Source organism: Pantherophis guttatus, chromosome 3 (assembly GCF_059756535.1).
Source record: "Pantherophis guttatus breed Tessera chromosome 3, ASM5975653v1, whole genome shotgun sequence".
NCBI lineage: Eukaryota > Metazoa > Chordata > Lepidosauria > Squamata > Colubridae > Pantherophis > Pantherophis guttatus.
In genome coordinates, this window is record NC_142065.1 from 36,819,342 (window position 1) to 36,832,244 (window position 12,903).

At 43.9% G+C, this 12,903-nt stretch overlaps 1 protein-coding gene across 2 annotated transcripts in view; it reads right to left on the minus strand.

Annotated features, from left to right (window-relative positions):
- Positions 1-8,736, minus strand: part of MYBPH (myosin binding protein H) — a 29,392-nt gene extending 20,656 nt beyond the window's left edge. Inside the window, exons 1-3 of one of the 2 annotated variants that reach the window (XM_034414174.3) lie at positions 8,412-8,736; positions 7,112-7,252; positions 4,722-4,889 (exon numbers count right to left, since the gene is read on the minus strand). In XM_034414174.3, coding sequence (XP_034270065.2) covers positions 4,722-4,889; positions 7,112-7,252; positions 8,412-8,568 — 466 coding nt within the window. In that variant the 5' untranslated portion in view covers positions 8,569-8,736. The other variant, XR_015733008.1, reaches the window with a different exon arrangement.
- Between the last annotated feature and the right edge of the window lie 4,167 nt (positions 8,737-12,903).

Sequence of the window (12,903 nt, forward strand, 5' to 3'; positions counted from 1 at the left end):
CGCAACACCTCCTCTCTCTCTCTTCCTCTCTCTCTCTTCCTCTCTCTCTCTTCTTCTCCCGAGTGGCAGCAGTGCATCTGGCTCACCACTAAGAGAAGGGGTGCACAAGCTAGGGTTTGCTGGAGCGGCCCTCAGGAGGCTGTTCTGCATAGATGGCAGGGGTGTGTGGGGTATTTCCCCCCCTTCGCCCTCCCCTTGCCTCCTCACCTTGTGCTGTTTGCACGGGAAGTAACAAAAAAGCTGCCATGATTGCTGGAGACAGCAACCTGAGTGGCACTGGCAAAGCAGCCGGTCGGTGCTCCAGGGCCAGGTTTAGGGATAAGACCCCCCCCCCCCCGATAATAAGGTCAAGGCCATATTTGGGGGGGTCAAAGGAAAATAAGACCCTTTCTTATTTTCAGGGAAACATGGTAGTTCAGGATTTGGACACTGCAGGACTGTCTTCTCCAAAAGGTTTCTGCCTGTGCAATAAGATCTAGGGGGAAGGTAAAGGTAAAGGTAAAGATTTCCCTCACACATATGTGCTAGTCATTCCCAACTCTAGGGGGCGGTGCTCATCTCCGTTTCAAAGCCGAAGAGCCAGCGCTATCCGAAGATGTCTCCGTGGTCATGTGGCTGGCCTGAGTAAATGCCAAAGGCACACGGAATGTTGTTACCAGGAGTGGGTTCTACTTACCTTTACTACCAGTTTGTAGCAGGGCTGTGTGCACTCTTTTATGCATGCACAGAAGCGTTTTGATGACATTGGGGTCACATGGACGGAGCCTCCCGCTGGTTTTACTACCGGTTCTATAGAACCAGTACGAACCGGGGGCAACCCATCACTGGTTGTTACCTTCCCACCAAAAGTTGTCCCTATTTTTCTACTTGCATTTTTTACATGCTTTTGAACTGCTAGGTTGGCAGAAGCTGGGAAAAGGAACAGGAGCTCACCCCGTTACATGGCACTAGGGATTCGAACTGCTGAACTGCCAACCTTTCGATCAACAAGCTCAGCGTCTTAGCCACTGAGCAACTGCGTCCCTAGGGGGGAAAGAACCTTTAAATCCCATCTTTGTGGGATTGCATTGCAGTCATCAGGATGACGACACGACTTCTTCTGTAGCTGTATTCCTTTCGTTCGCAATAATGCTTCATCGGAGTCACCTCAGCACCAGCCCCATGTGGACATTCTGGAAAACCATCAAGGCCTTGTGGTCGTGGAAAGCCTGTTGTGGGTCCAATCCCATCAGTAAACGAACACTGCTGCTAGAATTGTTCTCAGTGGCTAAGAAATGGAGGAAATTGGGCTTGGGAGGTTGGTTACTTCTTCTAATTCTTTCTGTTTTACTTTCATACCTTTTGAAAACAGCTCAGAGATTTTCTGGAACTAAGTGGCATATAAATTGCAGGAATAAATACTTGGATGCTTTGCATTTACAGTTGATCAAGTTTACATTGCATGCTTACTGTGGGATTATTGTTACATTTTTAAATCTCCCATCAGCATTACGTTTTTTTTAATAAATTACCATGTTAAACTGGGAAAAACATTTTATACACATTTAATAAATATATCAAATAAATAACCTGGAATCATAAGAGAGCAAGAAAATGACATCCAAATGTGACTATAGTCACTACAATCTTGGTTCGGATGAAATTAATACTATTAGTGACAAAATATGAGTTATGTGTATTAGATTACATCAAGCAGCGCCCACATTATGATTTCTGTAAAGCAGCATGAAATTGAAAGCTGTCCCTAAGGCTTCAAATATTGTTTGTCAAAAATAGGAATAGCACATTGGCTCACATTAGAATGTCTTATTAAAATGGTCCATCTGCTCAGCTCTGACAATATAAATGCCAATGTTTTAATACAGCAATGTTTTAAGTGAAATCCTAAATTGCATTCTTTCAGATCCAGACACGGAAACATTGCAGACAAAGAATAGTTGCCAGCAAAATGGTAATGCATTTGTCTCAACAGTTGTAGCACCCTGTCTACCTCTTTTATTATGTAGTCTTCTATTGTCTGGATTTTTTAGTGCTTGCAGACTATTTTAAGTGACTGACCTTTGGCTGTAATAAAGAGTCAATGTTCTTATGCTGGTAATCTGTGGCAGATCTTCTGGCTTCTTAAAAACCGAAATGCATCACTATGAATTCAGGGGTGGGCTGCTAGGGGTTCGCAAGGGTTCGGGAGAACCTCTAGCTACGATTCTGTGCAGTTCGGAGAACCCCCAAATCCTACTCCTGGCTGGCTCTGCCCACCCCACCCCTCCCAGGAGTCCCCACGTGGCCCATTTTGGATGCAAGTAAGTGCAGGGCATGAATGGAGGCTTGGGGAGGGTGAAAAACTGGCCTACCGGAAGTTCAGGAAGGCTGAAAATGGGCCTGTTTCTGGCCTCCAGAGAGACTCTGGAGCTTGGGGAGGCCATTTTCGCCCTCTGGGAGGCTTGAGAGGCCAGGGAGGGCAAAGATGCCCCCCCACCATGGTGCAGGCCGACTAGGACATGCCCACCATGGCCACACACCCACCCAGCAACCGGGCAGAGAACCCCTTGCTAAAATTTTTGAAGCCCACCCCTGTATGGATTGCCAGTTTGAGGACAATTGATTGACATGGAACAAGGTGTTTTTGTTTTTGTTTTATGTCATTTTAAAAATTAAACTCAATGGGAAGAATGATTATTTATTTATTTATTTATTAAATTTTTATACCGCCCCCTCTCCTGAAGGAGTGAACGGTAAACAGCCAAGATTAAAAAAACATATAATATAAACATTAAAATATAGTTAAAAGAAATTAAATCCAAAATGGCTCCCCAATTTAAAACGCCTTACCCATAACCCTATAATTAAAACAAATTTAAAATTTCCACATGTAAAAGGGGGAAGATTTAGGCCAGGCCGGCTTGATGAAATAGATGAGTCTTAAGCGCGCGGCGGAAGGTGCGCAGATCCGGGATCCTCCGTATCTCCGGGGGGAGCTCGTTCCAGATCGTAGGTGCCCCCACAGAGAAGGCTCTCCCCCTAGGGGCCGACAGCCGACATTGTTTGGCCGACGGCACCTGGAGGAGCCCCTCTCTATGGGAGCGTACTGGCCGGTGGGAGGCTATTGGTGGTAGCAGGCGGTCCCGTAAATAACCAGGTCCTAAGCCATGGAGCGCTTTAAAGGTGATGACCAGAACCTTGAAGCGCACCCGGAAGACCACCGGGAGCCAGTGCAGCTCGCGCAGGAGAGGTGTTACATGGGAACTCCACATCGCTTCCATAACCACCCGCGCGGCCGCACTCTGCGCCAGTTGGAGCCTCCGAGTGCACCTCAAGGGGAGCCCCATGTAGAGAGCGTTGCAATAGTCCAGCCGAGAGGTAACGAGGGCATGAGTGACTGTGCGTAGGGAGTCCCAATCTAGAAAGGGACGCAACTGGCGAATCAGGCGAACCTGATGAAAAATCCTCCCGGTCACGGCCGTCAAATGCTCTTCTAAAGACAGCCGTGAATCCAGGAGGACGCCCAAGTTGCGAGCCCTATCCGTGGAGGCCAATGGTTCGCCCCCAATAGTCAGCGATGGCACCAGCTGACTATATCGGGACGTCTGAAACCACAGCCACTCGGTCTTGGATGGGTTGAGCCTGAGCCTGTTCCTCCCCATCCAGATCCGTACGGCCTCCAGGCACTGGGATATCACTTCAAGGGCATTGTTGGGGTGGTCCGGGGTGGAGATGTACAGCTGGGTGTCGTCAGTGTACTGATGGTACTTCACCCCGAAACCACGGATGATCTCACCCAGCGGCTTTACATAAATGTTGAACAAAAGGGGCGAGAGGACCGATCCCTGCGGCACCCCACATATAAGGGGCCTTGGGGTCGACCTCTGCCCCCCTGTCAACACAGACTGCGACTGGTCAGAGAGAAAGGAGGAGAACCACCTTAGTACGGTGCCTCCCACCCCCAACTCTTCCAACCGGTGCAGCATGATACCATGGTCGATGATATCAAAAGCCGCTGAGAGATCTAACAGGACCAGGACAGAGGAGCACCCCCTGTCCCGAGCCCTCCAGAGATCATCAACCAACGCGACCAATGCCGTTTCCGTGCTGTACCCAGGCCTGAAACCCGACTGGAACGGATCCAGATATGACGTTTCATCCAGGAACCGGGGAAACTGTCCCGCAACCACACTCTCAACAACCTTCGCTACAAAACGAAGGTTGGAGACTGGACAATAATTAGACAATATTGCCGGGTCCAGGGAAGGCTTCTTGAGGAGGGGCCTCACCACTGCCTCCTTAAGGGCGGCGGGGAAGATACCCTCACCCAGTGAAGCATTTATAATCCCCTGGAGCCAGCCTCGCGTCACCTCCCGGGAAGCCAGCACTAACCAGGAGGGACACGGGTCCAACAAACATGTGGTCGCGTTCAATCTGCCCAGAATCCTGTCCACGTCATCTGGGGTCACAGGATCAAACTCATCCCAGATAACAGTCTCAAGACCTGCCTCCGTCATCCTCACTGGATCTACCCAGTCAGTCCAGACCTTCCCGAATCTGAGTGATTTTGTCATGCAGATACTGAACAAAATCCTCGGCTCTTCCCTCCAAGGGGAATTATCTTAGTGGGTCAAAAGACAACTTGCCTGAAAAAATTATGGCACATTTCTTTTCCCAAGCACTATCCTTGTATGTGCCTATGCACATGCTCATAACACACACACACATTTACAGATACATACCAAGAATCTTTCTGATGAGAAGTGGCTGGTCCAGAAATGCTGGTTGACTAACTGCATTACCTTTTACAGCTTTCACTCGAATATGAAGTTTATCTCCAGATATTAAATTGTGGATTGTGTAACGAATACAAAGAAAGGGTTTATTGTTGGCTGTCACCCAGTTTGTTGCTAAAACAAAAATGTGGGGAAAGATCAGCAGCAAGCAATTTTGTACCAAAGAACTAATATTAAAAATCTGTCCAGAAACATTGAGACCTTTATTATCTTCCAAAAAACTAGCCTTTTGAAGTCTGTTTCTCTTTAGAGGTATTTGACATGGTTTGGGAAGAATGGAAGATGGAAATCACCAGATTTGGAAATACTGAAAAAGTCCGTTCAGTTTACTTAAAAAAGAAAACTGAAGAAGACTACTGAGCATAGAAGAAGGTGTTTTCAACTAGGTACAGTATAGAGGAGATTGGGCTCTTTGAAATTATTTATCACATGGAAATACAAAGCCATGTTGTCTAATAATTTGTTTACTTCTGATCAAATACAGTATATCTACTTTAATTTATTTATAAATAGATATATTCCAGTTTTCCTCATAGCACTTCTTGTTGCAATTAATCCCCACAGCAACCCTGTGACCTCAAATAACTGAGAGTGATGGGCTGAAAATTACACTGTGGGCTTCCACAGCCATGGCTGTACTTGAACCTGAGTGTCTTCACTCCTTGTCCAACACTTTAACCACCACACAGAATCTCAGCTCTCAATTTTTCCCCTATTGTTTCAACTTCCTTATTGTTACCATGACAACTTTAAGGTATTATTTAGATTTTCTTTTGTGGACATTTTTATCATGTTGACAAAAATGTTACTTGGTTCAAGATTAATAGTTTGTAATCAATCAGAAATATAATCAGGGAGCAAATATAATAGCCCTCCAAACACATCAAGTGGCTATGCAATACAGTAATATATTCATACAAGCTGAAACTGGCCGAAATGAAATATTCCACAAACAGTTTGAAACAGAATATACTCTGCAAGCAGTGCCAACAGCTAAATTCAATGTAATGTATTTATATGAAATTATTTATCCACCTGAATTTCTAACACCCCATCTAATCAATCTTTGTAAACCATCTGCTTTTCAAAATCAAAAAAAGGAAATAATCAGCTGCTACCTCATCAACACTAGATTAATTTAACAGATTTCATTCATCATTTATTGTCATAACATGTTGTGAAACAATCTTTAAAAAAAAATCGATTCAGCTATGATGGCATCAATATATCATTTACTTATTGTACAGAGTTGTTCATAAATGAAATGTCCTAAGCCAGGTTTTCCAAAGCAGATTTCATTACAATGTTTTCGCAGAAAACCGGCATATACTTCCAGTTTTCAACAAAACCATAGCAAACAATTGGCTTGCTGAACAACTGCCATAAAAATGTTGTAAAATTGGGTCAGTCACATTAGTGACCTGCTTTATGACCATCACAATTTATGACAGTAACAGGCAGGCAATTCGAGGACCTCCTCCATAAGCTGAAAACCTTTGATGATCATTAAAAGACAGCAACAAACATTCACGCTTTGCTCCACTTAGTGATAACCTGAGTTTTTGCAGGGCAAGTACGGCAGAGCTGTCAAATTCCTGGCCCACAGGCCAGATGCATCACGTGCTGGCCACACCCACGCCCGGTTTAGCGAAGGGGAAAAAAGTCTCAATACGTCATGTGATGCTGCCATGACGCTGTGAGTTTGACACCCCTCAACTATGGCATACCTATGAGGTACATTTTGGCAGCTTCCATTATATGTTATCTAACATTCCTATATAAGGATTTCTTACAAAAATTCTATTTGTAACAAAAATGTAGCAGATAACCAAAATTTTTATTTCCCAGTTTCCCTTATTTGAGGAATGCCACATTACTCAAGTGGATGTTTGCACAAGATTTCTTGCCTCACTGTGTAACCTGTATTACTGAGCAGAATCAGCGCAACACTTGCAGAGGAGAACTTACCTCTGTGAAATATCTTCCCACCTTACACTCTTCAAGGGAAAGCCTCATGTCAAATTCCAGACAAATTTATAGTTCTATAAAGTGGTTCTTCCACCATATCTGCTATATAGCATCAAGGAGCAAGTATGTAATTTGGTGATCAAGTGTGCTACTACTTAGCAGAAGTAACCATTTCATTTTTTGAAAACAACAACTGAGCAACACTTTTTCAAGATTTCAATGAAGATTACATCAAATCTATCCCCCTCCCATACTATTCTCTTTGACTGTGGCTGCCAACTATCAAGAGGAGAAACAATGCATTCATACTAATTGATATGCCAATGCTGCAATTTTTCATGCTTGCAAGGGAATAAAACCAAACCTACTTCCATCTTTGCAGTACTCCACTACATATCCGTCCAGACCAGAAGGGCCCACATTTTCAGGGCCATCCCATGTTAGGGTCACAGAGCTGTCATTCACATCCTCCACTGCCAAATTCAGCGGTGCACTGAAAGGTGCTGCCACTATAAATATAGAAACATTAACAAATCATTTGCCATCCCTACAGGTGCAACTTTGATGCTGTACTAACTCACAGTTCTCCCTGAATGGCTTAGCTGGACAATCTGGGAATATTTGCTGGTTAATATAAACACATCCTTACCTGTTGCACACAACTTTTAATTGTAATCAGTGTCTCAGATGAATTTATGAGTGGAGAACTATGCACTAATGGACTAATTTCATTTGTTCCAACTGGCAATGCGTACTGGCTTTCCAGGGCCCTTGTGAACACATATCCATGCATAGGGATTTCCATAGAACCAAACAGTCTACCTGTGCTGAATTTCCCACTGGGTGAACGTTCCATGCAGAAAGTTAAAACTATATAATAGACTCTTTCTCATTTTCAACTGTACAACCAGTTATTTGGGCACCACACCAAAAGCAGACATGAATATCTGCGATTAAGAGTGACGGATGTGCAAACATTTATTTAATGAGATCTATGCTTTCCCTAGACCAGTTTCCCTCAGCTTGATGGGTTCTAGAAGTTTTGGTCTATCCTCCGACAGAATCCCCGAGTATGCCCAATGCAAAATCTAAAAGCTCTAGTTTTAAATTATCCACAGAGTTCAAGGATGGGACAGGCTGATCTAGATATCAAAGACTTGACCAGCACTGGTTTGGGCTCACATGTTGCACGAAGATCATGGACATCTGTGGGTGAAGTGGGTGCAAATGACATGTGCCCAATGACATGCTCAAACAAATGCTATGAAATATGTCCTGGTGTCAGATGTCTTAACATAAGCATCTATTTGCAGCATCTGTGTGCCTATGTCCTAATGCACTTTGTCATCATTTTAATGTCATCCCATTTACAATGCTTATCATCTTCATTTAGCTTTGGGGAAGCTGTAGCCTAGCAAAACCCTTTTCCCCCATGGAAGACAATGATTTTTAAAAAGAGGGTTGTCACCACCATCACAGGAAATGATCGGAATATGAGTTTTACATTGCTTTTTGAACGTCGACTGGGAGAGGAAATGCCCCTCCATTCCCCCAGCACGCCGCCCATCATCGCATCACCTGGCTGGGTGGCCTGGAGGAAAGAGGGCCACGCAGCCCTCCTTCCCTTCTCTTCATTTCATTTCACCGCCTCCCGTCTGCCTCCCTCACCTTCTTCGGTCTTCTCGATGGGCAGGACGCGCTCTGCAGCGGGCGCCGGCTGGCTTCTCCCTCCGGCCAGGTTAGTTGTCGGGGATTCCTCCGGAGCGGGCGGATCTGCGGGCAGGCCGACCTCTGGAGCCGCCGGAGCAGCTTCGAGGTCAGACATCGACGGGCGGAGGTGTTCAACCGGTCCAGTTTCCCGCCTGCGGAAACGAGCTCCTGTGGGCGCTTTCTCTCCCCGGGTGCTCGCCTTCTGCTCCTACCGGAGGAGGCCGGTTTATAGGTCCAGGAGTCGTCTCCGGACCGCCCCCTCCTCGCCCGGCGCTGGCCCACCTGTCTGCAGGATTAGAGGCTCGGGCAGCTGCGAGCTGTGGATTTAGTAACTCCCCGCAGGAGTAGCTGCTGGATACTTGAGGGCAGTTTTCTAAGCATGGAAGTATCTATTCTTCAATCCGTTTGGAGGAAATGTTGGGAATTAAACGGGAAGGAATGGAGCCTCCCCCCCCTCTGAAAATTCAGCCTCTGCTCTGAAATTCTTAGGCTTGTTGGATCTTCAGAAGTTTCTCACAAAAGTTCATGAAAGAAATAAAATGGTGAAGGCAATCACTGTCCAGCCCTGGTGGAGGGATCCAGGGCCATGGAAATTCTTGGAGAAAGTTTGGGCCAGTCAGGCTTATTGCTGGGTGGAAAACTGGAAGAGTTTTAAATGTTATATAAGCTGCTTGACCTTCTGGAACAATGCTGAGGTATAACTCTAAGAAATAAAATAAATATCTACCTACAAGCTGTCTTCAGTCATAGCTTTAGTCACAACAACACCATTTTCTTTCCTCAGAGCCAGCAGGGCACAAATGGTGTATTTGAAGCCACAGCAAATATTTTAGTCTTGAATGAGCTTTTATTTATTTACTAACTTTGTTCATATATTGCCACTCTTTTAGGAATAACAAATACCAAAAATGAAGGTAGCCAAGATAATGTACGTTGTGAGATAACTTGAAATATAAGGAACTTCATAGTTCTCTAAAAGAAATTACCAAGTCCAATGGGATAGTTAAATAAGGTTTTCAGACTTTGGTTGCCTTTGTTATATTTAATAGTAGAGCTACCTACTGTATGCATTGTAATCAAAGTTCTGTGAGATGAAATACTTTAAATAGGAACCATTTCTAAAAAAGAGGGAAAATGTAATAAATAAATAACACAGGAAATATAGGCAGAGCATTTAAAATTAAGCTGAGTATACACAACTAAGCTGAGTATACACAACTATAAGAATAGCTATTGGTTTTCCGTCAGCCAAGAGATTTAAGTATCTTGCATAGGAGGAAAAGAGCTTTGATTTTTTTAAAAAACAATTGGAATTTATACTTTGAGAAAATAGGAAACTCAGTAATTTTTTTTATTCCTTCATAGCAACCTGTGGAAGAGCCCCTCATTCAACTCAGATTGTATTTGAAAAGACCTGATTCACATTTCTGTAGGCTCCCTTATATTTTATCTATTGTACTTTCCTCAGTCCAAGAAGTAATACAAAAATGTGCTGCCCACAAGGCCAATAACTGATGTTGTCTTTGCAGATGTGATACTGGACAATTTAAGGAAACTTGAATTCTTCTAGTGTCACCTGCTGGCAAGGAAATATTTAATAGACAAGAAGATCTTTTATCAAAATATGGTCCTGAGCTGCCATTGTTCTGCTTTATAGGGCAACATTCATTGAATAAAGCATCCGTGGGATGCGTGGAAACCTTAGCCTACTCTGCAGTTCAGGTCCTGTAGATTTGTGGGTGAGCACAATCTAGTAAAGCTGTGTTTAGGGCTATCATATCTCTTGCCTTACTAGATTGTGCTCACAAGGTAAATATGAATCTGAACTAGAGTCAGCATGAGAAAAGGAAAATAACTTTTTTAAAAAGCACCAGTAGGTTGGCATGCTCCATTTCCCTTCTGTTAGGTAATGTTATCTTTTGGGACTTGAGTCATGCCTCCTCTGCCACAGCACCTGCCTTGTGGAATACTGTTCCCCTGGAGATCCAGATTCCACTGAACCAGTGGTGGGTTTCCCCCGGTTCACACTGGTTCTATAGAACCAGTAATAAAATTGACGGCAGGCTCCACCCACTGACCCCGATGTCATCAAAACGCTTCTGCACATGCTCAGAAGAGTACGTGTGCAGCCCCGCTGCAAAACAGTAGTAAAGGTAAGTAGAACCCACCCCTGCCCTGAAACTGTTGGCCTTTCATAAGGCATTAGAGATCTGGAGGATCTCTCAGACATTTGGGCCCTGTTGGTTGGTTTATCTGGTTCTTTTCTTCATTAATTGGAAATGGAAAGGTTTTTAGACTTTAGATGGGCGTTATATTATTGTTTTGGATGTTTATTTGTCTTGTTTTTTTAAAAGTTTAATCCTCCATGGTGATTAGAGTCGTTGTCGTGAGATGGATGGTGATAAAAACTGTTTATATAAATAAAAAATTATGGGGCATCTTTCTCTCATGGTTAGAGAGAGGTGAAGATGAACCCTGTGAATGGCTCAAAAATCAGCCACAGCAACCTTTTTCTTTCTTTTTGGAATCAAAATCTCTTACACTTAATGAAGAGTTCCAAAAAACAACCTCCAATCTCATCAGTTGATATTTTATTTTATTTTTATTTTATATCCAATTTATATACCGCCCTTCTCCCTGAGGACTCAGGGCGGTGTACAGCCGAATAAAAACATAAATTACAAACATTAAAATAGTATTAAAAGAATATATATAAATTTGGCCCCGTAATTTAAGAACAATAACAAACCCATTTAAAACATTTAAAAAATTAAGAAAAAAGTTAAGCCAGCCTGGCTTGCTGGAAAAAGAGGGTTTTAAGGGCACGGCGGAAGGCACCGAGGTCTTGGATTCTCCTAATCTCTGGGGGCAGTTGGTTCCAGAGGGTGGGTGTCCCCACAGAAAAGGCCCTCCCCCTGGGAGTCACCAGCCTACATTGTTTGGCTGATGGCACCCCGAGGAGGCCCTCTCTGTGGGAGCGCACAGGTCGATGGGAGGCCGTCGGTAGCAGTAGACGGTCTTGAAGATATCTAGGTCCTATGCCATGGAGCGCTTTAAAGGTGATAACCAACACCTTGAAGCGCACCCGGAAGACCACTGGGAGCCAGTGCAGCTCACGCAGGAGAGGTGTTATATGGGAGCGCCAAGCAGCTCCCATAACTACCCGTGCGGCCGCATTCTGGACCAGTTGGAGCTTCCGGGTGCCCCTCAAGGGGAGCCCCATGTAGAGAGTGTTGCAGTAGTCCAGGCGAGAGGTGACGAGGGCATGAGTGACTGTGCGCAGGGCATCCCGATCAAGAAAGGGCCGCAACTGGCGTATCAGGCGGACCTGACAAAAAGTCCCCCTGGCCACAGCTGTCAGATGTTCCTCCAAGGACAGCTGCGTATCCAGAAGGACACCCAGATTGTGGGCCCCCTCCGAGGGGGCCAAAGACTCGCCCCCAATAGTCAGAAATGGAGTCATCTGACTATATCGGGATGCCGGGAACCACAGCCACTCAGTCTTGGAAGGGTTGAGTTTGAACCGGTTTCTCCCCATCCAGATATGGATATTAAACATCAAAAGTTCAACCTTCACTTCTATGATGGGGTAAATCTAATTGGATTTATGTTGCTAAATTTTTGCTTTTTTTTGAAAAAAAAGAGATTAGTATCAAAGTTTACAACTGCCTCAAATGTAATTTGAATTTACAAGATTAATATGCGCAAATTATAGTCTTCATTCAATACCTGAAGTATTATGAGTCTTCCATCTCGTATAACAATATTACAAAATCTAAATCCTACTATAAAGTGTGGGGTCTTATCTTTATTGGAACAAAGCATTTTGTATAGTTTAAACTTTTTTATTTTAGAAATCTTTTCCACATTTATTGTGTTCCTGCATCTCTGTCATGCACATCTCAATATGCATCACTTGTGGGTTATGTTGCTAAGTTGTTTGCCCTCGTGGGTTATGTTGTTTGCCCACAGAGATTGGCTTGGTTCTCACAATAAGCCAATACATGTGGTTTGCTTTTTGTGACCTAGCATATTGTTTAAGCCTAATTATGTTGATCTACAGCAGTATACGGAGTGAATCCAATTTTATTCTACAAATCATGGGTCAACTATGGCTAAGCTCAATGCATAAATCCAGACACTGAGAATATGCCTAAGAATGTACTGAATGAACACTCCTTGATGAGTACATATTGCAGTGGAAGATCACATGGGCAACCATTCTTTCATAAAAGCTTGTTAGCTATTGATAGTTAGGAATGTTATTTTATACATTTCTAGGCTAACAAGGCAGCATTTCCATGCCTGGAAAAATTCATTTAGAGAATGATGAATCATTGGACAACAAACCAATCCGCTTTTCAATATGTGCATGCCACACAATTGTATATCCACCTCACTTTTGAACAATGACGGCAGCTGTTGGTGAGCCTTAGCAATATGAAGAATG